The following is a 26,767-nucleotide window of genomic DNA, read 5'->3' as shown; positions in this document are numbered from 1 at the left end:
TACGTTTCACTCAAGTTCATATATTCTAATCTTTAATCAACCGAGAGAACAATTGTATATTAATGTTCTCCACAAAGTTTGGGGCATTTGTGTGTTTCACAGAACCCGGTGTTTCCGACACGAAATCACATGTACTCGCGTCATCGCTTTATATACTTTACAGACCATTCATGAAAGTTCGATCTCTGGGACTTAATTCCTACGTGATTGGCTGATGCGGTGCTTTCACGGCCAGTGGGGAACCATTTCAAAACACTTTCTCAGTATTTAATGTGATATAATATCAGTCTCACAGATGATCATTAACATGTAAATTAATGTTAATGTCAAAACTTAAAAACGAAGGCGTGAATACGTCATCTCTTGGAAAAAAACACTTTCCCTGCGCGAGAGGCTGAAGCCTTGTCAGTGATATCGACATTTCCCACCGCGCGTGAACGCAGCACCCGCTGCTGTTTAGAGCAGAAGGCGAGCAGAGCTTGAGAGACAGGGACAAGGACAAGGACACTTGGAGACGCACGGACACCGCCGGATCTCCGCCACAATCTGACCTCGTGTCTGCCGCCTGTGATGCTTTGGTCTCGGGTTGTGATGCTGTTGTGAGCCTCTGATCCGCCAACATGAGTCTCTGCAGTGAGTCCAAAAAGTTTAAAGATGTTTTTTAAAGTTGTTTAATTACAAACAGACATTATGAAACTTTAGGATTTATGACGTGAATCGTCATAAATTATGTTGGAAATGTTCTTTTTGTCTGTGTGTGTATGTGCAGTGAAGGACACGTTCACTGTGACTGTGAGGTTCTCTGATTGATTGATTGATTGATTGATTGTTTGATTGTGTATGATCTATCTCTGGATGACTTTCATGGTGCGTTTTGGGCCTGCAGCAAATGTCCTCCATGACTTTGTCTTCATGACTCTTTGCTCTGCCTCCCTAATCAGGTGTGTTCTTGTATTTGCTACCTCTTTAGGACCTAGTAGTCCTCATGGAGACCAGAACCTCATTTCTGAGGAACTGGTTCAGTGTATTCCTAAAATCTGAGTTGTGGTTCAGTGAAGGTTGGGTTTAGTCATTAAATGGTTCTGGTGAGGGTTGGGGACAGTCCTTTGGTTAGGCTGTCCAAAGAATCGAATTCAATGGAGAGTCCTTAAAGGGATAGTTGCATTAAACTGATGAGCAGCAGCTGGATTTAAAGTCACAATAAATGTAATTATTGAACTGTTCATTTAGAGTTTTGCTTTCGTGACTTTGTGAAATAATGGACTAGTGATATCTCAGTGTGGGGTGTCATCTGTTGCTGTTGCTCCATGGATGCTGATTCAGGTGATCCGTCCTCACTGTGTGTTTTGTCCTGCAGCAGAGAGGCATCTCTGACATGTGCACACTGTGGCTTCATTCAGTGACCGCTGCTGCTGCTGCTGCTGCTGCTGCTGCTTTCACTGACACATGACGCCGGCTGCTGAGTCAGGAGAGTCATTGTCGCAATAAAGTTGTCAACAAACAGGAGAATGAGGAATGAAGAGGGATCAGTGTCTCCGTCTGTTCCTTTGCCACGCCCACACGCTCAGCCAGGTTTACACTGGATTCAAAGAGAAAAGAAGCAGTGAAAAATTAAATGAATGAATAAACTCTCTCCGTCATGACCCTCCACAGACCTGCTGACTGCAACATTCTAACTTCCTGCAGAACTGATAAACTTCTCCTTCTGTCTGAACTCTCCTCTGTGCTGTTTTGAACTATGACCCCTGTGTTGTCGGCGACCCGAGTACATGAACTTAAAGCGATGATGTAGTGTGCCGTCAGGCACATGTTAATATATATGGATGTTTAAGGTAGTTGTACAAAGGTAGAGCTGCAACTAACGATTATTTTCATAATCGATGAATCTGTCATCTGTTATCTCCTCGATTCCAGCTCTTTGCAACAAACCCATGGTTAGAAACCTGGGGGTAATCCTGGCCACTGATTTTAAGATTGATAAACAGATTAGCTGTGTTTTAAAACCAGTTTCTTTCACTTATGGCAAATAGCCAAGGTTAAATCATTTCTGCTGAGCCACGACCTTGAAAAACTCATCGATTCAAACATGCCTTCATAATTACTCGATTGGATTACTGTAACGCGCTTCATGTTGGGGTGAGCACTTGCAGGTCCCAAACTGTGAAAGGGTTTGCCTCTTCACATCACTCATCTCTTCGCTTTGGCATTGGACTCAGTGAGCTTGTGATGTCCAGCACTTTGGTCGACAGTGTTGTTTTTAAAAATGTGCTTTGGACTGGATTGAATTATAGCTACTGCAATTTTCGAATCGTATCAAATTCTTAAAACCACAATGTGCGTTAAAATAGAATTTTATGTTTTGATCTATACAAGTCTTTTTACTGCAGACTGAAGAGAACATCTTTGTTTCTCATAGATCTGCTCAAATATCACACGGTAATCATATTAAATGTGTTTTTTGAATGAAAATGAGAATAATGATGTAAAAATGACCATTCCCTCTGACATTGTGAATCATATCGCAATTGCTCAACCCTAGATTGGATATTCAGCTAAAAAAAACAAGAAAATATTCACTTTTAAAAAGCTGAAAAATCAGAAAGCTTGTTTTAATTATTTAAAAAAAAAACAACTCTCCAAATGATTACCAAAATAGTTTGCGATTCATTTAGTAATCGATAAATAATCAATAATCATCATTGCAGCCCTACACACAAGTGAATGGGCTGACAAGCAAAGGTGGGGCTCAGTGAAAACATGTCTGCCAGGGGAGGACACCTGGAACAACAATCCCCTGCCCATCACAGGACCACATAGAGACAAACAACCATTCACTTTCCCACCTATGGTCAATTTATAGTGTCCAATTTGCCTAAACCCCAAATCTGCATGCCTTTGGACTGTGGGAGGAAATTGGAGAAAACCCACGCTCACACAGTGAGAGATGTTGTGACACACGGACTATGTCTAAGAACCTAAACTAACATGACATGGCGTGTCATGTGGGTGAGTTGACCAGATGCCATTGTTACCATGGATACTGCTGTTCTCACAATGGACTGGGAATGTGACACATTTCAGACACATGCTTTAAAAGTGGCTGACCATTCACTGCTGACTGGCCTGTTATGGAGGCTCTTCAACAGTTTAAAATGTAACAAAAGTTCAAATTCTTATGGACCAGCTTTAGTCCAGAACAGTCTTCATCTTTTCATCACATTGTCATTAACCTGCGCTGTGTGACTTCCTTCCTGTCTCCACTGTACTTCACCACATTTGTCTTCAGGGATGAGATGAAGTTACATTTCTGTGAACAGCTGTCCTCCTCAGACACTGCTGAATCAGCAGTTTAGACTAAATGAGATACAGATGCGGCATGGGTAACTGACCTCGAAGCAGCTTCAGAATTATTTAAATGGTGTAAAATGTGGGGCGGTGTCCTGGAGCCTCACAGAGCTCACGTGTTATATTTTTGTGCTGGTGCCATTGAGAGACACATTGTCCCTCAGTGTCTCTGCCTGCAGGCAAACTTATGTAACGTGCCGTTATTATTTCTGGATTTAATGGAAGGGTCCATACTCTGTGTCTTGAATGTTAAACACCTGACTTTATACCTTGAAGAAAAATAACCATATCCTTGATCGCTTGACTCCACAGGCTGAAAGAAACGGTCTTTCCTTTTGAACGCAGTTGACACTTGACCTTTTCCATGAAGAATGCTTTCCCTTCATTTTTGTCCTATTAGCTATTTCATATATTTTGTCATTTTGTCAACCTTGGATAATCACTCTTGGTGGATCAGTTTTTACCCATGAGGACAAGACGTCACAGGGGTGGCTGATGAGACTTTGGAGCCAATAAAGGTCTTTTATTATCAGCAGCTCAACTTTCATCAATCATCCACTCTTGATGAGTCTTCACTGGAAACACAAACAGCCGCTGCTGATCTATAATCAGTGTGACTTAAAACACTTTGTCTGTCTGAGCTCTTCGCTCCGCCACCGAGGTTACGTTTTCATTGGCGTGGGTCGGCTCAACCTTTTTTCTTTGCTTTTCCATTAGAGATAGTACCCAGGACTTTTTTCTCAGTATTTAACAGAGGAGTCTGGTGTATTTAGTGACGGCACTGCCAAAAGCCGGCAATCATGAGCCGCGTAACAACTCATTCAGCTTTATTTTAGTGCAGTGACTGTGTCAGATGGAGTCTGTGCTCCGGTCATGCAGGAAGTACTGAAATAATCTTTTTAATCAACAGATTCTAATGATTCAGTACACAGAAAAATAACTGCTTTACTAGTCACTACTGTGTATCGTGTATAAAACAACATATATAATTTTTTTGTGATGGTTAGGTGATCACCCGAGTATGTTCCCACTAAATTTTGGTAGAATCTACCCACTGATGATGTCCTAATCGGATTTGAATGAATGAATGAATGAATGATGTATTTGGTGGCAACTTAGATTTAACATGGGAAGTCAGATTTAGTTTTTGTTGACAAAGAGTTGGCCTGAGACATTCTGTTGGCAAAGACTCAGAATCTTAACAAGTGGTTTGCAGAGTTTTTCTAAAGGGATTGGTATTTTGTGTCTGTAGATTGTAATTCTTCCAGGTCAGGGTTCAGTAGCAGTTGGACTTGAAGCTTTTCTTGAAACATCTTTTTAGACTTTTACGTTCAATTTAAAATAACCAAAACGTGTTTGTGACCCCTGTTGTGAGTTATGATGATAGTTCTGAGAAACAAGTGAACAATTTTGGAGTTTGAAGAAGTTGTGTTTGTGGCAGCAGCAGTTTGTTAATAACTATCTGCATGCACACATACATAGTATCACATAGCGATAAAGTGTGAGCAGGAAGTGAGTGATGAGCCGTCTGAATTGTTGTTATTTTTGAACGGACTGACTGTTCCCACTGTTTCCTCCTGCAGACATCCATCAGCTCACTATCTATACGGCCATTAGTCATCAAACTCGCCACTTTCCACCTTTATCGCAGGTCAAGGCTTAGGGCTGTGTCCACGTCTGATTGGATAATAGCTTTTGGTCCTGGTTTCCTGTTTGTGTTTTGTGACACTGAAACGTCGACCTTCACATAATGTTTTAGTGCAGCTAAAACATGCTCACTGTCTCATGGGGTCTGATGCTGCCTTGATTAAGTTTTTTGTCACAACATGGTTGGCAATTTTATGGCCACTTCACGGGATAAATTGTAGACGTAATGCCAAGACAAATTAGTCTGTGACACTGGGCACGGGGCGTTCACATGGATCACACACAACAATTAGTGATGGTAAATTTGACCCCTGCCTTTAACCCACCCTTATTACACACCAGAAACAGCAATGGGGGATTTGGTGCCTTGCTCAATCTGTCTGCCTGATCGCATGGCAATCCAAACGTTTGCTTGACAGGCTTCAAACTTGGCATGTGAAGTTTCACACACCATGTGATGTTGTTTGGATAAAAAAAAATGCAAGAGATATTGGTAGATATGTGTCAGATATTAACCCCAGTAAATTGAATTTGTTGCTCTGGTGTGGGATTTGGTTGGTCCCCCATTTGTTACACCCGTCGGCATGCTGTTGCTATTTCCTCTTCCAGCCGCCAGACTGTATTGTCAACTAATCAGCTGCTGTCCCTTACCTTGACCCAATCAAATGCAACTTCCTCCTGCATTGAAAAGAGCTCCGGCAGCTGACAACCAAGGTAACGCCCTCTGGCAGGAGACTACGCTGTTCACCTCTATAGACGTATGTACACGTAAATCAGGCAATATGTCACACAACTGGTCTCTTCGCGGGCTGTTTTGATCATAAAAGTAAGGCTTGTAGATGCATATTAAATTAAAATTTGCTCGGAGGTACAGCAGCCCCTTTTTTTTTTTACCTGGTGGGGACTTGAACCAGCAACCCTCCAGTTACAAGCCAAGTTCCCTTTCCATTTGGGGACCACAGGGTAACGGGAGAAAATTTTACCAGATCCCCACAGATCCAGAGAGACGGTGAAGGAAGACCGAGCAATGGAAAGCCAGTAAGCAACAGATTTCGTGGTTAACTCTCGGTAAATAAAGGACTTGGTCTTACTGACCTACAAGTCTGTATAGCAACACTTACACAGCAATTATTTACAGTACAGTGGCCCATTGCGAATGCTAACGTTATGCTAACGCGACACACACCCGTCCAGTTACAACAACGCTATCTTTAGCCGGTACGCTCCGGAGTTTAATGTTTGTCACAAAGCCAGATATTGTCCATTTGTTTCCCTCCAGGCTCTTGTAAACTCTCTGGAGTAAGATGAAGGGAAGCTAATCAGGGAGTTGAAGATGTCAGGATACTGTAGGTCTGGAATAATGTCCTGTTCCTAAACACGCCTGAGCATTATAAGATCAATCTCCGTGGATGTATACTGGACACCAGTCCTACTAACTAGGCTACCAAAGTGGCGGGTTCATGGGGACCATGTCACGTGACATTCTGAGCTCTATAAACCCTTCCCCTTGGGCAAGTGGTGAATTCATGGCATTCATAACGTGTGGATGTGGAGGTGTAACGTCCTAAACACTGCAACGGGCTCCTAGAGTCTGGTTGTGACATAAAATACGTGGCTGTGTATGCTGCACAGAAATGCCGCCACTGACACAGATAGATATTTGCTTATAGTACAAATTGTCAGAGTTTATAAGGTGAGTCTCTAAGTGGCTTTCTTTCTCAACATTTTACATGTACTTCACCTCCACTGTTATGGTGGTCTGGATGTTGTGACTGGACCACGCCCCCAGTGGCATGTAGAGAGACCTGTCACACTATCGCTGTCCTTTCCGCTCCCATTGTTTGGGTCCCGGAGCTTCCGTGATGCCCTGAGACCCTCTTGAAGAAAAACAGGTTGTGTGTGAGTGCCACTGGGCTCCACGTGGGTTTCCTGAGCCTGCCGCCGGGGCTGCTGGGTATTTATGGAACCAACGTTGTTGAATCACTTCCCACTTGGCCCTGCACGCTGAGCACCAGTGTGTGTTTTCCTCTTTGTGTGTGTATATGTGTGTGTGTGTGTGTGTGCGTGCCTATTTCTGGCTGTCGCAGTGTGGCCTGAGCTGGTGAGACTGGAAACTAAAAACATGAACAACATCCGCTCACACACGCACACACAGACACGCGTGCGTTCAAAGTCAAAACTTCTGTCATTTGTGGCAAAACTGTTTCCAGGGAACTTCGTGAAAGACTGAAATCTCGGTTGGTTCAAGGTTCATGTGTTTGTTTTTACTCACACTTAAGTAATTGCTGAATTAATCATTTCATTGATTGAATGCCTATACGTCACTAACCGTTTTGAACGTTTCAGTTGTGACCTTTTCTCGCTTTATAAACAGATATTCATTCAGTTTATTTTTTGGGCCCTTGAGAAAAACTATTGTCAAACAACTACACTTTATAAAAACCTGAGCTGTCCCTTAAATCAGCTCACAAAAACACGTCCCCCACTGATGGTTTCCCTCAAATCCTCCTTATCGCTGTATGGAAATGCTTAAAGTGTCAGTTTGTTTGCGTTTGAGTCATAAAGACTTTTCCTGTGAATCATTGACACAACCACCGCTGCTCCGCCTGTGCCATTAATGTTTGACAATTTTATGTCTTAATGTTTTATGTCGGTGGGAACATGTGGGTGTTGGGGTGTGGCCCAGCATCGGTGTTGTTGCCATGGTTACCTCCAGGTTGGCACACCTCAACCTCTGAACAAAGGTTGAACTGTGGACCTTCATAATTCATTAAACACCCGGCTGCAAATCGGAGAGCGGCGTTTCCTGTTGCCTGGGACACTTTGGTTTTGGATCCTTGATCCTTGTTTCAAGGGGACAATGACATTTTCAAGAGTCCTTCGCTCTGAGCCCTCAGTGTTGTCACAGCGAATCAGATACAAGCCTTTCCTGTTGCCATGGCATCAGGACAGGTTTGTGGTTGAAGCTGCTGGACTGTGAGGATTGAGAGAGGAAAATATTATATGTATTTATCCTCTGAGATCAAAAGTAATAAAGTGTTATAATCTATTTCATTTTGTATAATAACCCAGAATGCGTTAAAACAATCTTGGCCACATTTTGTTATTTACTACATATCGTCATAGTTTATAAGAGAAAGAAAGAGGGAAAGATTTTATTTATTTTGATTTGATTGATTTGAAATTATTTTAATTCATGCAGTTTGAATGTCTCTGAACCTCAAGGATAGACTCTTATTATACTTATTGCACTTACATTTATTTCATAGATTTGTTTAAATAAGTTTTTAATCATGAATTATATTAGATTACTTATATACTAGAATACTGTTCTAATATTATTATAATATTTTTCAATGCTTACATAATGCATTCAGGATTGTTATTTATTTTGTTTTAATTGTTTTTCTCTTTTTACCTTTTTTTTATTACAAAATGTGGAACCTTAACAAACCTCTGGTGTGTTCAGGTCACATAGGGATAAAAATGATTGTGTTTAAGTCTCCACAGGTGCTGAAGTTTTTCTGTCTCTGGTGTCGGTCAACATGCGTCCAATCAAATGACAGCATCACACATGTCTCACTGTGTCATTTATCTGAGTGGTGGTGGTGGTAAAACATGACTGATGGTGTGGCAGAGGGCGGGGTCTTATGTTAAGAGTCAGCATGTTTAAATAAACATGAAAAAGAAAAGTGGGGGAAATCTCTTTGATCGTAGTGTCAAGTTAAGAGACTTAAATGCCTTAATTCATGCCATCGTTGCCATGGTTTCAGTTATATATTTACAGTTATATGATGAGAATGATCACAAAAGATTGTTTTATTTATGACTTTGTGTCTGATATCTTTTTGTGCTTTCATCCCTCCGACGTCACAGATTTTCCTCTGACACTTTAACTCTCTTCCCTCCTTAGATACCCACCTCCCCGTCCCCCCTCCCCCACCTCCATCATGCCCGTCCTCAAGAACCTCCCAGTGCGTCTGAAAGGCGGCGGTCCGACTCTCGAAAACGCTTGGATTCTCCGCAGGATGAGCCTCAACATCACCCCACACCATCACCACCACAACCCCTTCGACGACGACGGCATCCATGACAATGGTGGCCACGACAACCATTGGTCCCCCGGCAGCTCGCTTCTGGATGGCGACGTGCCGAGAGACCGCAACCCGTTTGAGGACGAAGAGGACGAGAACGAGGCCAATGAGGGGAAGAAGGGAAGCGGTGGTGGAGGCAGTGGCTCAGCGAAGGGTTCCTTCAAGTTCAAGTCACCGCTGAAGAGTCTGGGAAAGCTGGGGAAGTCACTGAGGTCGTCAGCGCGAAGCAAAGGAAATACCACTCCATCCCCACAGGGGACAATGCAGGGAACGCCTTCACCTGGAGAGAAGAAGAAGAGAGGGAGGAGGAGCTCGGAAGGAAGTTTACTCAGGTAATTTTGAGTTTGGGTGGGAGTGGCCAAAGCTGGGATCGCAGATTTGACCTTTCTGTCTTCACATCCCTCCAGGTTTGCAGGGAAATATCGCGACACCCTCAGCTCCTACAAAGAGTCGTTCAATGGTGAGCTGAACTGTACGGAAAGTGAGTGTGACTCCACCAGCCGCCGCGTGTCCTTCATGAAGATGGTCGGCCGGGGGAAGCTGAAGAAGGAGTCGATGGCCGACCGCACATCGCAGGGTACCGAGGACCCGTCTGTACAAGAGGTGGTGGTGGTGGAGGACGTGAAGCCCAGGGAGCCACTGTCGGGTAAGAAAAGCACGTCAACGATTCCACACGGCATGGACTGTTTTAAGGATGTAGAGTTTAATGTTTGGCATCTCTACTCAATTTGACTTCATCATGCTCTGCAAGAATACGCCAGGTCAGTGCCCCAGAGAAGTGAGACTCACACTCACGAGTCTCACTTTTACATGGGGAGGTGGAGAAAAGTTATTATTGCCAGAGCTTCTCAGTCATGTTAGTCCTGTTCGAATGTGCCATGTCAATAATCATTACCGGACGATGTCAGTAATCACTGATAAGAGGTCTTATCTTGAGTTTTCTGCTGTAAACAATGATCAGAGCTGCAGTTTTATTTTCCACTACAGCGTATGTGACGTCACTGCTTGCATGTGTCTACACATCCGACAGCAACAAACATGGTATCAGTGGGTGAGGACATGTTTGAGCTACAGTTGTGTGTGTGTTCCAGGGCCACAACATGTGTGTATTGTCTTTGTGTTGCTTAAGTTAAAATATTTGATGAAACGTCTCAAAAGCCACTCGGCGTTGAGATTCTCCCAATGACGAAGGTGAAGTTTGTGTGTGTCGTACCCTGAGTGAGAGGCGAAGCAGAAGATGAGGAAAGGAAGTTGGACTTGTACCTCCAAACATCTGAAAATATGCGTCACTCTTGTGCTTTACAATAAAAGCAGTTAGCTTAGCATTAAACCTTAGCAGAGTAGTTGGTGTCCTCTTTACTCGCGTGACTAACAAGACTTGATTTGGTTTTAATGTCGTTGCAGTCGAGAAAGAGAGCTTAGTTTCACGGTGTGACCTCACACCATGAGATGCTGAGACTCTTCAGGAGTTTTCACAAGAACACTGGAATGCGTTTGGGAAGTGTGTGTGTGATGAAGTATTGGGCCGGTCCTGGAAATTTTTGAAGGGCCTCTATTGTTTACCGCAGCCTGTTTACTCCTGCTTTTTTTTTTTTTAATGAATGATTAATTACGTGTGTGTGTGTATGTGTGTCTGCATTTTCTGTTCCTTGTTTACATGTTTAATGTCTTAACTTTGGGTTAGGAACATGTTTGCACTTAACAATCATTAGATCGATCAAAATAATCAGTAAATAATAAAATATGAAACTTTGATTGACTTCAGAAGTTTCTATTGCCTGTTATAAGTTCACATGTATAAATTCAGTCACAGACAGTTGACAGTACACACCAAGTAAATCTGACGACAGTAAACCCACCACTAAAATAAAACATGATGCTGGCTGATCCGCCCATAAGGGACACTGCAGGAAGTAAAACAAACGCACCCTCTGTGATGGCTGTCGATGTCATAACTTAAGATTTCACAAACATGACGTGAAGTGATGACAGGATGAAGTCAAAATGAAAGAAGAGAAACCAGTGATTGTTTACGTGAAGGTCTGCTTGATGATACACACAGTGAACCTCAGTGTGTCTTGATCACGTCAAAACTTGTTTTCAGAATATCTCCATGTCAGCAGATCAGGTTCCTTTGATGCACTCTGTGTGTGTGTGTGTGTGTGTGTGTACACGGTACATAGCAGCGATGCAGGTACCAACAACCCCGGCTCCCTTTCCTCTGTTTGGCAATGAAACAAGGAACACACACACACACACACACACGTAAGCGGGTACACATGAACCTTTGACATAAAGACATGTCATTGTCTGAAAACAACAAACCCTGTAAATGGCTGCAAATGACATGTCAAAAAAGTGACGCCCGCAAACAAACCAAAATAAACAATAATACACAAGGAGTTAATTTGTACATTGTGTACAAAACAACAGTAGCAAGAACATTTACATGATCAGTCAGTACGTTTATATGCACAGTTTAATCAAACTAAGGCCATAGTCTGACTAAACTTGCAGAGTCTGTGTATACATGCGGAGGAGAAGTATTGATTTATGGGCTGTGAGGTCTGACTCTAACATCTATAAGCAAGGTGCCTATTTAATCAGTTTCCTGCCGTTTCCAGCATTTTTGTTCCTGCTGTACATGTTATTCATAAATGAGTTTGAGCAGGGCTCTTGTGGTGTGTGCTGTGTTGTCCGCACAAAGACGGCATACTGCAGTCTATACGTCGTCATCTACTTCTGGGCCAAAGACGGGGGAGGAAATTTTGGTGCGTGCGCAGAATGCCAAGCCCAACTAAGCGTATGCAGGAGTAATCAGACTATGAAGCACATTATCCAGGTACGTTAGTCGGATTAAGACTAGCTTGATTTTAGTGGGACTTTTAACATGCATGTAAACACACTGAGTCTTCAAACAACAGCAACAATTAACAAACAAACAAAACAAAACAAAAAAAACTGAACTGTAAAAACCAAATGTGTCTTTATCTCACTAATAAAAGATTCTCCTGACAGATTCAGTCACTGGTCAGTTTAAACAGAATATTTACAGAACTCTTCTCTAGAACTCAGTCCTCCTGTTCTTAGTTAGATAGTTCAGGATTTGTGAAGGTAGCCTCACTTGAAATACTTAATTTAAAATGAAATAATTTAAGTCGGCTTTAGTCAGTTATATCTTAAGAAATTACAATACATTCACAGCTTTATCTCATTGCCTTTACCATCACGACACTGAAGCTTGTTAACTGGTCACAGAGAAAATCAGCATTTTCAGCTCATAATGACTCAGGAGTTGCTGCTCTCTCTTTGGTCATTTATGTCACTTCTATCAATCCTCTAAAGGAATTTCAAACACTGAAGTCACAAAATCATAGTGTTTTGAACAACTGAGCTGTTTACAAAGTCTTGGGAAAAAAGCTCTCAAACAGTGGGATAAAGAAGTGAACACGTTCCTAAGATATTGTAGTTTTAAGCTGACATGGATTGTAATAAGTGAGCCTTTTTAAGTGGCTAAAATCTGTTTATCTCTGTGTCTCCTCTGGCAGTCATGCCTCCATGTCTCACTGCCTAGTCAGAGGTGACTCTATGTCAGTGCCTAATACAAACACACTTCAAAAAATCCCTTTGGTTCCCTTTAATCCCTTTAATGCCCTTGTCATAGTGAATTCAGGCGTATCTGAACTCAGCTTGACTCGGACACTTTCTGCTGCTAATGATTTTCTTCATTCTACCTGCTCAGCTGAGCATGTAGTGCTGAGATAAACATCAGCTGCACACCTGGGCTGCAGGTAAACAACTTCAGTTGTGATGGTAAAGGTTAGTGTAAGGGGCTAGGGAATGCATTATGTCCACACAGATAAGCTTTCTGTCACATTTTTTTATGATTAATAGAGACGATAAGCGGATCCGAACTTGCATAAATAAAGATGAACATCTAAATATCTGATCTACCTGAGCTCGCATCCAGAACAAAGATAACTTTATCAATCCGATCAGTTGCTTGAGGCGTCAGGTAGCGTCGACGATGTAAACATCTGTTAAATCCTGAAGTAGGAAACTTAAAGATGATTTAAAAATATAATATATATTATATTATATATAATATAATATTTAGTTATTTATTTCAGAGGTGATAAAAATCCCGCTTGAGAGTCAGGTTTGAGTCTCTGTCTGGACTCATTTGGACCTTCAGTCTGTTTAGTTTATGTTTAAGGTAAAGAGATGGGGGCACACACACACACACACACACACACACACACACACACACACACACACACACACACACACACACACACACACACACACAAACAGTGGAATTTACCCTTCACACATGCCTGAGTGTTTCATTAGTCCATGGTCACATGACTCGGTGTCAGTTCAGCTCTGTGAGCTCCTGAAAGCCCCACACACACCAGTTCAGTTGTCCTCAGTGTCCTCCTCTCAGCCTCTGTGGTTGCTACTGTAGTGTTGTTCTGTATTAGGTTGTTTTATGGCACGATGCCACTTTTCGGTGTCCGATACCAATATTGATATCAAAAACTCAGTCATTTTAGACCTTAATTATCCAACCGTGTTACTAATATTCTTCTCCCGTAAAGAAGAAATAACCAGCTCACTACATGACTCAGCTAAAAGGCTGTTGCTGGTTTTTATTTACATTTTTACAGTCTGTTCATAGTGAAGCCTGCGATATATAGGATTTTATTTTGATAATGATACTGAGTATCGTATTGACTCATCCCTATTTGGTTCTAGTTCAGTTGTGGTTGTTGATTGTTGTGATTAAGTAGTGGTGGTGGTGGTGGTTGTTGTTGTTGTTGATTGGTGGTTATTTTTCATGAGTTGTCATTTGTTCAGCGATTGCTTTTGTTGTTTTCCAGTGTCGGTTATAGTTCAGTGGTTGTGTTTCTTGTTGTTCAGTGTTGGCAAATTTTCTTTATTTGATTTTGTCTTTTCCGACACTGATGTTTCTTTAAAGTGTTTTACAGCATACATGAAACATTTAGGAGTACATAACACAAAGAAGTCATACACAGTGACAGTGACCCTCAACTCACTTTCTTCCATTCTTATACTGTACTAAGTTCAGTGGTTGATGTAGTGTAACAGTGGGGGCTTGTGTGGGTGGATCATTTTTGATTAATTATTGTCTTGATCTGTACAAATCTTATTCTACAGACTGAAGACAACATCTTTGTTTCTCACACATCTGGACAAATATCACACAGTTTTACAAAAATACAAAAATAATCGCAATTAGATAAAATCGTTCAGCCCTAACGGAAACACGGCTTTTCTCAGGGAGATTGTCCACTCCTCTCTGAACAAACACAATAAAAATCCAGTTGGTTTTTATTGTCGAATATCATATTCATTTATATAGTATCGTATTCATTTGAACGCGTACAGTGTAATACAAGAGGAGAGACGTGCATGATACAGCTGTGTCTGCAGGGAAACACCTGCTCATTATTCTGCTGGGAGAGGAAGAACAACCAGGATAAATCCCTCAGAGGAAGTTTAGAGTTCCTCAGCCAACATTGAAGGCATCAGTCGACCGACGCACTGCTCTCATCGGTCACACATTCATTCATGTGAAGTGAGTTTCTCGACTCCTCAGTTGATCGATTCAAGTTGGTAGTTGATTAACTACCAGAGAACAGGATTTGGTTTAAATTATGAATATATAGTGAATATAATGTTAAATGTAAAATTGTAATACATAAATTAAATTTTGATATGTAAGGATGGTAGTTTGAGCCTGAACGTGAGAAAGTAGTACACTCCACACCAGAGGGGGCGGTAATGCACCACTTCTGTGTTTGCCGTCCAACAATAAAGCTCAAAAGAATAATGTTTTTTAAGGATCACTTAATAAATGAGCTTTTACAGATAAAGATATCTCAGTGAATGTACAGTATGTCACTGATGTCAGAGGTTCTTGTTTTGTGGAGCCATGACATGTTTTTCAGCATAAATAAAACATCAGAGACCTCGTTGCTGATTACGTGAGACATGACAACTGAGAGGTGATGGACCACCTCCTTATTTTAAACAAAATAATCCTCAAGGTCCAGCAACGACGAGTGGGAACGGTTGTCGACGCTCGGGTTCAGGTGCGACATGGCGGAGTTGCATGTCTGCAGGAGAAGCAGGTCACCTGCAACAACACGAGAAAAATGTGGAGATGGAGTTTAGATTACAGTCTACCCACACACACACACACTCACACACACTGAGGAACAGCTTTTCCTTCTGTGTCCCGGGTGAATATGAGGAGGCAGAATCGGACTCAGCAGATTTGGCTTCTTCAGTTTCACGCTGAGTCACTGTTAAAAAGTCAGTGCAACGTTTATGTTTCCCTGTCGAGTTGATGGAGAACAAACACTGAGCTCAACATTGGACACTGGACATGGACATGTCCCAAGGTGAAGACGCAGCTGTCTGCTGGTGCAGGATGTTTCGCGGATTTACACAATTTTGCTTTGTGTGTTATTTTTGCTATGAAACGCACACGTCTTACACAAAAAAAACATTTTTATGACAAAAACAAGTGTGTGACGTTCCAGGGCTAATGAATGTGAGGGGTTCAAGGACTAACTGAACCGTGGGGCATTCAGGGACTGATAATAATCCTCAGACTGAGTATGGACAGAGATTAGACCTGTCAGATCAGTGTCAGATCATCAGACAGGTAACCACTAGGGGTGGTTACCTGTCTGATGATCTGACACTGTAGCTCAGATTAAATCCACTGGGGTCAGGGTCATGGTTCAGTGGCACAGAGGGTGGTGGTGGGCGGAGAGTTATGGGTGTTAAGGGGAAATGGGTGGAGGTGGGCGGGGCTTCATCCACCCAGCTGGAGCAGATTTCCTCTGAAACGGAACAATGAGAGCTATGTTTCTAAGAGAGAGTGTGTGTGTTACAGCTGTGTTTGACAAGCTCCTGTGTCGTCTGGTTTAAAGGTGCTTAACCTGCTGATATGTAACCTTACATTGGCCACAACTCGTGTGTGTGTGTGTACGTTTTAGGTCGGAGCATATATATATATATATATATATATATATATATATATAGGCTACGTTGTGTGTGTGTGTGTGTGTGTTTGTTTTATTACAAGTGTTGTTGATTATTGATTGCTCAATCCATTGAAGCAGGAAAAAGTTGGCACCCAGTGATTCACACAAATCTGACCTGGGTTAAAAAACAACACAGTGGAGGAGACGGAGGACAAGGATGAGGACAACTGTCAGTTGACTCACTTAGACCTGAACCTGAAGCTGTAACCTAAGATAAAGAGATGTTCCTGTTTGTGAGGATATGACGCCTTTTAGAAGTTGATGTCTCACTCGTCCTCCTCAGTGCCAACACAGGAATACACACCCACTCCGGCAAAACAGCAGAGGGCATCACTTCCTGTTAATGTGTATGTGTAACCCTAACACACTTATTTTGCCTTCTAATCAGAATCGACGTCTAGATAAAAACATCATGATGTCCGCCTCCACATCACATTCTTTCATTCCTCCAGTTAATCTGAATTTTGAAACCATTCTGTTTTTAAATGAAGCTTCTGTTGCTGTTTCTGAAGACAAAGATCCATAAATCTGTCCGCAACGTCTCTGTTTTATGAAGTGCCAATACAACGTGACACCACTGTGACTTTGCAGTGATGTCACACTCCAGTTTTGAAGTTCCAAGTATTTTTGTCCAGCTCTATGAAGGATTCTTAAAACCAAAATGAAGCATATTTGAAGTTTTGTTCACTTCCATGTCCATATAAGGAGTTGTGTATTATTCCCACATCAATTTACCACGAGTACACCTGTGACACTGCTCTGTGCCATGTGAGCACTAAGGGTTAAGAATATGTTGATTTTACATCACAATAACCAGACGTTGCCTCATCGATAAGTTCACTCACTAAGTTTATTTTCTTGAATGCTGTGTTTGAAATCCCTCGCACAGATTTCCCTCAGTGAAACAAACTTTCCAAACAAGGCGTCAGCAGAGCAGCCGCTCCTGAGTCCCTCTGACCTAAAAACACTGCTGGTCTCTATAGACTTAAGTGTGGGAGCAATTTAGAAAGTGACCCAAGAACAACTTGTTTGTCAGTCATTCTGGCCCTGTTTTGTCAGAGGGGTGTGAATACGCTCAGACGAGATCATCACACTGCTGCTGTGACATCACCTGCTCATTTTAGCCAACTGACAGTCACAGTCATCCTCCCTGAAATGCTGACCTCAGACCAGACCAGCCCCTCCCTCCAGGATCCTGCTGTCAACATAGGGAGGGATGTCTGTGCAGGGACAACTCTGCAGACACATTTCCGTCCCTGCATAAATGTCTGCAGGGTTGTCCCTGCACAGACAGAACAAAAAAAACATGTGTCTTAACGTTTTTTTTTCCTCATGTAATTTATTTTCACCCTTGTGTCCTTTCCTTATTATGTAATGAAGATGTTGTGTCCTCATTTCCTTATGTCCTTGTGTCTTCACATCCTTTTTTATAATATGAATAAGTCCTTGTGTCCTCATGCCCTTCTGTCATGAGGACACTTCTGTCTTTACACCCTAGTGTCTTCACGTTATGTCTGCGTGTCTTCTAAACCCACTGTGTCCTCAAATCCTTACGTTTTACATGTTATCGTGTCCTCATGTCCTCATGTCCCTGTGTGTGGAGTGGGTGAGGAAACCGGGTCACTGTGAGGCTGCAGTGCTAACCACTGTTCTACCGTGTCCTCATGAGTGTGCGAGCGAATAGGTGTGAACGGGTGAATAGCAAAAACTGTGTTGTAAAGCAGAAATGTGCTGTATGTAAATACATAATATAAATACAGACGATTATTGGTGTCTTTGTGTCTTCACATCCTATAATGTCCTTAGTAATCATATCCTTGTGTTCTCATGTCCTTGTGTCTTTGGGTCCTTCAGTCCTGGAGATCCTGCAGCTGGTGAAAAAGCGGGACCTGCTTCTTGCTGACTCCCACATCCTGGAACTGGAGCAAGAGTGCAATGAGTCTGCTGCAGCCGAGCGCGGTGCTGTGACACAACCCGAGGACACCACCAGCCCGAGCGTCAAAGACGGTGGGCGGAGGAAGGCGAAGGATGTAGAGCTGCTGTACGAGGAGCTGCAGAAGGAGCTGTGGGCCGTGGTGAGAGAGTCCCTGCGGTCCCCCACAGCTGGGCCCAACTTGGGCCTGGTGGTTCAGGTAAGGGCCACTGCTGCCATGGTTACAGTGACATGACAGGCAACGGTGCTGACCTCAGCTGTGTGTGTGTGTGTGTGCAGGTACTGCAGCAAGAGGAGCAGGCTGATAAAGACTGGGCCGTCAGTGTGGGTGCGGCCCCTGGGGGCCCAAGGCCTCGGCAGCTGAAGCAGAGGTGGAAAGAGGCAATTGAGGAGGCGGCTGACGGGTCGCTGCCTCAGAAAGCAGAGTTCACCGCCGGCGAGCTGGACGGCTACCTTAGTCGACTCAGAGCCCGTGTGGTGGAGGACCTGGGGGCTGCCAACAGAAACGTGGTGTCCATTTATCCAGAAGAGTACCAGGCCTTCCAGGTGGGACATCGCTGTTGCTATGGTTACAAGTTTTCCAGCCTCTATTACATAAAGTTCTTGAAAAGTTTCTGGTCCCATTCCATTGTGATACTTTTGTGGAACAACAGAAGCTGGGACTTAAGTAAACAGTGACTCAAAGGCCCATCACACATAGTTCAGGGGTTTTTCTGTTACGAAGCAAACATGTGACCTGTGTTTTCATGTTTGTTAAGTGCAGATTAGTTCTGAGCTAAAACACGATGCTTCTCTGACTTTGTTTAACATTTTAACCTTTGACCTGTCAGGTGTACGTGCAGAGTTACCACCAGGCGGTTGCCAGGCGACTGGAGGCCATAACTGACAACCAGCTGGAGGTCACAGACATCTACTCACTTCTGGACTGGCTGCATAACATCTACGACAGGTGCACAAACTGAACCAATTGCTGATGACATTTGTAAATTTGCATTTTTATGAATGAAATGTATTCACTTTTATGAGCGTGAATTGTGACAGAACAAACGGTGTGTTTTTCTGCATCTGTGTTTTCATGTCAGGGATGTTCTGGGCACTGTGTGCATCACAAGTCCATTCAACCGTTCACAGCTCAGTCCTCTGCTGCCTTCAGACACAGTAGACAGACTGGAGCTGGACTGTCTCAACTCTGTCAGGGTGAGACACACACACACACACACACACACACACACTACTGACTAAGGACTGAGAGGACACTCACTGATCTTCTCCTGATTTTACCCCAGACCTTAAAGTGATGATTCAGATTTTTGGAAGGATGATTGTATGAGGTGGCCACACGGTGGTATAGTGGTTAGCACTCTGGCCTTGCCGCGAGAAGACCCGGGTTCGAGCCCCGGTTGGAACAAGGGCCTTTCTGCATGGAGTTTGCATGTTCTCCCCGTGTGTGCGTGGGTTCTCTCCGGGTTCTCCGGCTTCCTCCCACAGTCCAAAAACATGCAATGTGGGGATTAGGTGAATTGGACACTCTAAATTGACCATAGGAGTGAGTGTGAGAGTGAAGGGTTGTGTGGCCCTGCGATGGACTGGCGAACTGTCCAGGGTGTACCCCGCCTATCGCCCGATGTAGCTGGGATTGGCACAGCACCCCCCGTGACCCTCTGGTGGAGGATAAAGTGGTAGATAATGACTGACTGATTGTATGAGGTCAACGGAGGCACCAAGAAAAACAAATTTTAGCCCTTTAACTAAAGGCTCGCCTATTAAAACATACTCACTGTCAGCTCAAGTCTATGATATCACTGCATTATCTCACTGGTGGACAGCCTTTTTCAACTGGTCACTGATGGTCGTGTCACTGTGTAAACTGACCACTATACCACACCAAAGTTCAGTAAGAAAATGTGCGTTTTTTAGACACATAGACTCTTTAAACCCCACTCATTTACTTCATGGACTTCAGTATGCAGGAGTAAGTGGTTTACAAAGAGACACAAACTTCCATTTCCTGTTTGAAAAGAGTAACAGTGAGATAAAGCATCTTATTATGATAAGCTGATGTAGATAGATAGGACATTTCTCAGCCCCGTGGATGTGTGCAGTGCCTCTCACTATGTGTCACCACATTTATTCTGTGGTGTTTCGTTTGTTTATGACAGAAGGTTCTGTTTAAACTGGAGGTGCGTTTGTTTTGACGCCCGGCTTCTTCTTCCTCTGCAGGCAAAAGTAACCACAGAGCTCAGTCAGGTCCTGGACGAGGAGGAGAAGCGATGGATGGAGACGCTGCACATCGAGGAGTATCACATCACTCTGGCCAAGACCGTCATCCAGGTAAGCCTGGGGCCACATGAGCAGCTTTCACCACGGTTTCAACGTCCGTATCTGTCACATGCATCACCCCTGTGCCTGTTATTATGAAATATTTGCATGACTAACAAATGTGCGGCATCATAGATGAGAGTGCTGCCATTTATTCGAGTCCAAGGGAGTTTTTAATATATTTAAAAGTACATTTATATGGTGATTTTCACTGCTCCACAGCAGTTATGCACAGCTACTGACCTGCCCCCTGTGTTAACATCAGCATTGTAGCGTCTCACACACACTGCACATGTATCCAGTGTGGCACCAGACTAACCCCGCCCCCTGCCCTGTTCCAGCCCGAGGTGCTGTGCTTAGAGTTTCCTGCCTGTTTAAATAAAGGTTATTGAATCAGAGTGCGGTAGTGTTATGTAAAGGTGGATTCCACTGCATCTTGTTCACTGATTGTTTTTTGAGTCCAACCTTCAACTGCAGCCAAAGTCAACACTGAGTACTTCCTGATCTCTCTCTCTCTCTCGCTCTCACTCTCTCTCGCTCTCCCTCTCTCTCTCACTCACTTACTCACTCACTCACTCACTCACTCACTCATTCTATGGCAGTGAATTTCACTGGAAGTAGCTGCTGCCCACTGGTGGCAACTGCTGGGTCATGGTCATTCCTTTGTTCATTGTCTCAAATATGCAGATCTGTTTGTCTCAAGTCCAAACTCTATTATCCTTATTTCTATATATCTTATTTCTGTACTTTGTTCTTTATGGCATTTTTATTTATCTTTTAAAATATGTTTTGAGTGTTGTCATGTGACATGAAACCTGCTGCTGTTTGTATTTCAGAGGCTTCAGGTGGATCTGGAGCGTTCGGCCACTATAAACCGCAGTCTGGGCTCGAGAGTTGCTCAGTGCAGTCTCAATGGCCTCGCTGACTTCCTCTACAGGTACACACACACACACACACACCTCTCATCAGGTGTTTTTCAGCCAGTGAAGATTTTAACTTTTCATTTTCCACCTCGGTGGACAATAAAGACGTATTCTATTCTCGTCTTTTCTTTAGTTTCCAGCGTAAAGTGGAGATGTTCCATGAGGGGATGCAGAGTGGGATGTTCGGAGAAAACGATGACGGATACGTGTCCAAAACCATCGCCCTGGTCAACTGCTGTCCTCCGTTCAGGTACGAGCTGCAGCATCAGAAGACGCGGATGTCCTGATCAGTGATCACGTTGTAGCAGACAAAAAGAAAAGAAATGTCTATTTAATATCTATTATTATATATATTGTCTATTGATCCTCATCTCCAGACCTGAATCTCAGCACCTCTTTGTCCTAAATCATTAAAGGCTGCCTTGTGAGTTTGTTTTACTTGCACTAAGAACCAGCCTGACACACAGACTGCTAGTGGAGAAACAAAGAATAACTGATTTTAGCCACCTAACAAAACACTCACCTAATACTGTCCCATTACAGCATATCACCTCATACACTTTTTTTTAGAGGGCCAGATTTGATAATGTGAAAATTCCCCTAGGGCCAATGGTTCCTTCAACTTTATTTAACAGTGAAAGTTGGATACAAATGCACTGTTTTATAACAATTTTATTATCATTGGCACTGTGATTGGCCTGCGTGCAGGACGTGCAGGACGTGCCTGTCATACGGCCACACATTTCAAAAATAATTTAATCTATCCCTTTAGTAATGGCTCTGTATGTGTGTGCAGAGGTTTTGTGCAGCGCTGTGCTCAGTGTGATCCGTCCGTCAGCGAGGACTCTCTGCGCCGAGCCAACAAAGCTCTGGATCACATCGTTCAGCAAGGAGTCAGAGTCCTGTCAGAGCGGCTGTACTTGACCATCAGGGTACACACACACACGCATGCACACACACACCTTCAAACATAGTCCATCAATTCAAACCTTCTATGTGTGTGTGTGTCTCTCAGCCTTTCTTTGAGCGTCTGGTGAAGAGGAAGTGGCTCGGTAACACAGAACCGTATGAGCAGATCGAGGCTCTTGTCAAAGAGCATTTTAAGAAGTTCCACAGGATGGACAGTCCTCCATACCAGGTACATGCACACGAGTAATCAGGCACCTCAGCACTATGTGATCTAAAGGTCATCTGTTTGATCTTCTCTCCATCCTTGTGTGTGTTTGTTGTCCTCAGTTGCTGGTGGCGGAGGTTCACCGCCGCGTTGTGATGGAGTACCTTCGCTCAGTCATGCGAGGCCGCATTATCTGCACCTCGATGAAGATGAGGAAGAAGATGGCTGGACGCCTCAGGGAGGAAGGCAAACAGATCAAAGTCCTGTTCAAAGACCTGGTCAGTTTTCAAGGTCAAAGGTCATGACAGGGCTTTTCACCACCATATATTCATCCTCCATCATGTCCTTTCCCCCCCTCTCTTTTTCTCTCTCCCTGTGTCTGTCTCGCAGGAGTCTCCGTCCGGCTGGTTGGACAGTGCGCTGTCTCACATCTCGGAGATCATCCAGCTGGAGGACGTCCCCTCCATCCAGATGGAAGTCGGAGTTCTGGTCCAAGAGTTTCCAGATGTCAGGTATGATAAAGAAAACGTGATCATGAACCCAACAAGATCACGACACAGTGTAACTTTAATTAATGTCTATGTTACCTAGTTATTATCGCACAGATACATGTTTTGTCCACACACCAAAATGGTTCCGTTTTAATCATTTATTTGTTAAGCTGAAAAATTAGAAACACAAATATTAAAGTGGAATGAAATTTCCCCAGGTGATGATGTTGTCAAGAAAAAGTGTATAACTCGGAACTTTCAGATAATTTTCACTTTAATAATATTTATTAATGACATATGGATTCATCCAATAAAAAACCTTTAAAACACATAATTCGAAGGCAAGGAATTTATGAGTTTCAGCTTTAACATGATCTAATGCTATGCTAATAAATGTTTTCTATATACACAGCCTGGCGGCGCAGGTCCTGCATTAATTCTGATTCATGCAATATTGTTGATAATGTTTTCATTTAGTCACTAAGTTATTACATTTATTTCATTGTATTTAGGGACGAGGCTTAGATGGACACTTGACTGACCTCTGATTTTTGTCTATTGATTGTTTGTGTTTTTACTAATGACATTTTTAAACTTGGAGTGACGTCTCCTGCCTCTCTCGGTCTCTGTATTTAGAAAGAAACATGTGTCAGCCATTTTAAACATCCGGGGGATGACTCGGCAGACAGAGCGTCAAGAGATCCTCAACATTGTCAAGGACATCGAGAGTGGCGATGGCGGCACCAGCTCAGCACGAATGTCACGCGACCGCGCCCTCTTCTCTGAGGTGCCCGTCACCTCCGAGGTCCACTGCCTGAATGTAGGCCTGAGCCGCATCGCCCTCACTGCGTCATCCTGCTTTACAGCACTGCGACCGCGCCGTCGCAAAACCCGGACACCCATACAGGAAAACCCTGATGATGTGCTCTGAAGAGCCACACTATGAGATTTTTAAGTTCATCCCTGAAGTGAAACTGTGGCTGTTTGAGTTCCAACATGTCCTGCAGAACGCTTTTATTATTAATTTAACTCCATAAACACTCTTGAATATTATCTGCTGCTTGACAGGAATCCACCGAAATCATGACCATTGATTCGCTCTGAAGTTGTTCAGCAAACAAAAAAAAAAAGAGAAAATTATTTAAATGTCTAGATCCTAGCTAAAGATGGTAATGTCAGTAAAAGTTTTATTGATTTGAAATCAGAGAAATTCTGGAAGCTTATATTGTTTCGCTTTTAACCTGTGAATTCATTTCTTCAGTTGAAATTCACTGTCATAATTATTGGTTTGAGGCCTGGTCACATCAGGAAAACCATAAAACAATTTTAAGGCAATGCTGGCACCTTAGTGACCTGGAGGCTAATACTATTTAATGACCAGTGACTGAAGCCAGCATTGTCCACTGACCTACAGACTCAGTCTAACATTGTTTTGTGACCTAGCAACGAGGCGAACATTATTCAGTAATCCTAATGACACCAGATGTTATACATGTATTCCAGTTGCAATACAGCCATACATTTTGAATGTTGGATGAATCTTGAGGCTGACTGGCTTTTGTAACATTGCGTCATTCAAGTTTTGTTTGACTTATTGATATTACTGAATATGATATTTCAGCTCAAATGACTGAAGCAAACAATGGAAATGACGTATCCTCACAGGATTCACAACTGTTGGGAAGTTCATGACTATTTGTGTCTGGTTTTATTGTTTCCCCAGCAGCTGATGTGGAGCATCATCATCATCATCATCATCAGTGATGTAATGATGTCATTTCATCATTCAATTTTAGAGGCAAACACACCATTAGAGTTTAGAGATCAGACTGTCATGACCATTCCAGGTCTACTTTGTTTCTGTTTTGTTCAGGATCAGTAAACTAGAATGTGGAAAAACGGGGACCTTGGTGGACTTTTTAAATCCAGGGCCTGAGCAGACCTCAGGATCAGTTCTGTTTTTTTTAATTCCAGGACCTGGACTGCCCTCAGGATCTGTTCTGTTTTTTTTAATTCCAGGGCCTGGATGAGCTTCAGGAGATCAGTTATTGGTTTTTAATTCCAGGACCTAGACTGCCCACAGGATCTGTTCTGGGTTTTTGATTCCACGGCCTGGACTGCTTTCAGGATCAGTTATGGGTTTTTGATTCCAGGGCCTGGACTGCCTTCAGGATCAGTCCTGGGTTTTTGATTCCAGGGCCTGGACTGCCTTCCGAATCAGTTCTAGGTTTTTAATTCTGCAGCCGGGTTTGCCCTTAGGATCAGTTCTGGGTTTTTGATTCCAGGGCCTGGATGGGCTTCTGGAAATAAGTTCTCGGTTTTTAAATGCAGGACTAGGACTGCTTTTCAGGATCAGTACTTGGTTTTTAATTCCAGGATTTGGACTGCTCATCAGGATCAGTTCTGGGTTTTTGACTCCAAGGCCTAGACTGCATTAACATCAGTTCTTGGTTTTTAATTCCAGGATCTGTAGACACTTCATGATTGTTGCACATGATTTAATCAAAGGTACTAAAAGAAAAAGTGTCTCAATCAGTCGATTGTGTATTTAAAGCTTTTTGTGTATTTAAAGCTTGTTGATCATAGTTGATGCTCTTTGGTGTCGGGATGTTTCCTTTACAGAGACAAAACCAATGTATTTAGATTAGATTATTCTGTTGATCTGAATATAACAGACTTTTGATCAACAGTTTAGATGTTATAAGAAGGAGCTCTCTTGCTGTGCACATTATAGAGAACTACATTTAAAATTTAATGAACAATCGCTTGTCGTAAATTGGTTTATTCAGTTCATCCTACAATTCCCTCGACGTTGATTCAGCCAATCGTGCTCTTTCCAAATCAGCTGTTAGTTTGGTGCATTCAAGGATCCTCCTAACTTTAAAGTCCAATCATCAGAATCAGAATCAGAATCAGAAGAGCTTTATTGCCAAGTACGATTTGCACATACAAGGAATTTGTTCTGGTGTCATTGGCGCATAACAAGCATACAAAATTTTTAAAAGTGAACAGTAAACGTATATATACACAGTATATAAATGTTTTTAAAGATGAAAAAGAGCACTACAGAAAGAGCAGTAAAGAGCAGTAAAGAGCAGTACGACAGTAGTACGACATGTCTCTGTCTCTTGTAAATGTGGATGAATAAAATGAGTTTTATGTTGACAGAGATCAGCTTTAAATGATGATAAAACTCACCTGATGACTGAATGCTTTTTTTATGCAGCTCATATATAATTCATTAACATTAACATTTTCCATTTCAAAGGCTCACAAATAAAATCTACATCATCTTAAGATGGTTTTAAGAATGTGTGAAGTGTTTTTGCTAGACTGCCTTTTCCAACAGGGAGTTGAAGTTTGTGTCACTTTGTAAACCACTTACTCTTCCACACCAAAGTCTATAGAGAAAATCAGTGATCTAACTTTATGGCACACAGGAGTTGTTCAATGCTCTGACTTTTCACGACCCATGGCTGCCTCAGTCAGCAGGTTCAGAGGTATTATTCTGAGACTTTTTAGGTGTACCTCAGTGACCGAAAACAAGCGGCTCCTGTGGACTCATGCCCTAAAAATGCTGGCTTTCAGTGACAACAGAGCTATGTAGGAACACTACTGGACAGACATGATGTACCGACATGATCTTTCTTTGAAATGTTTTCCCTTTTAGTGAGGACATGCATTCCCTAGGTCCAGTCAATTCAAATGGTGGCCCGTAACCAACTTTTTAGTGGCCCAGCCTGTGGTTCCACCAGAAATCACTTTTCACTGTCCAGTAACAATTCCTACATACATTCCTACAGTAGTCTGATAAATTTG

At 42.8% G+C, this 26,767-nt stretch overlaps 1 protein-coding gene across 1 annotated transcript; it reads left to right on the top strand.

Annotated features, from left to right (window-relative positions):
- Positions 1-299: 299 nt before the first annotated feature.
- Positions 300-25,712, top strand: exoc3l2b (exocyst complex component 3-like 2b). Its single transcript, XM_044032566.1, has 15 exons — positions 300-633; positions 8,906-9,418; positions 9,494-9,732; positions 18,023-18,300; positions 18,381-18,647; positions 18,932-19,050; positions 19,184-19,298; positions 20,322-20,432; positions 21,257-21,357; positions 21,477-21,593; positions 22,140-22,275; positions 22,359-22,481; positions 22,580-22,735; positions 22,848-22,969; positions 23,585-25,712. The coding sequence occupies exons 2-15, from the start codon at positions 8,943-8,945 to the stop codon at positions 23,877-23,879; spliced, it is 2,655 nt and encodes an 884-aa protein (XP_043888501.1). The 5' UTR covers positions 300-633; positions 8,906-8,942; the 3' UTR covers positions 23,880-25,712.
- Positions 25,713-26,767: the final 1,055 nt, after the last annotated feature.

Source organism: Solea senegalensis, linkage group LG8 (genome assembly GCF_019176455.1).
Source record: "Solea senegalensis isolate Sse05_10M linkage group LG8, IFAPA_SoseM_1, whole genome shotgun sequence".
Taxonomy (NCBI): domain Eukaryota; kingdom Metazoa; phylum Chordata; class Actinopteri; order Pleuronectiformes; family Soleidae; genus Solea; species Solea senegalensis.
The sequence above is the reverse complement of the archived record's forward strand: the minus strand, read 5'-3'. Positions and strand labels throughout refer to the sequence as shown.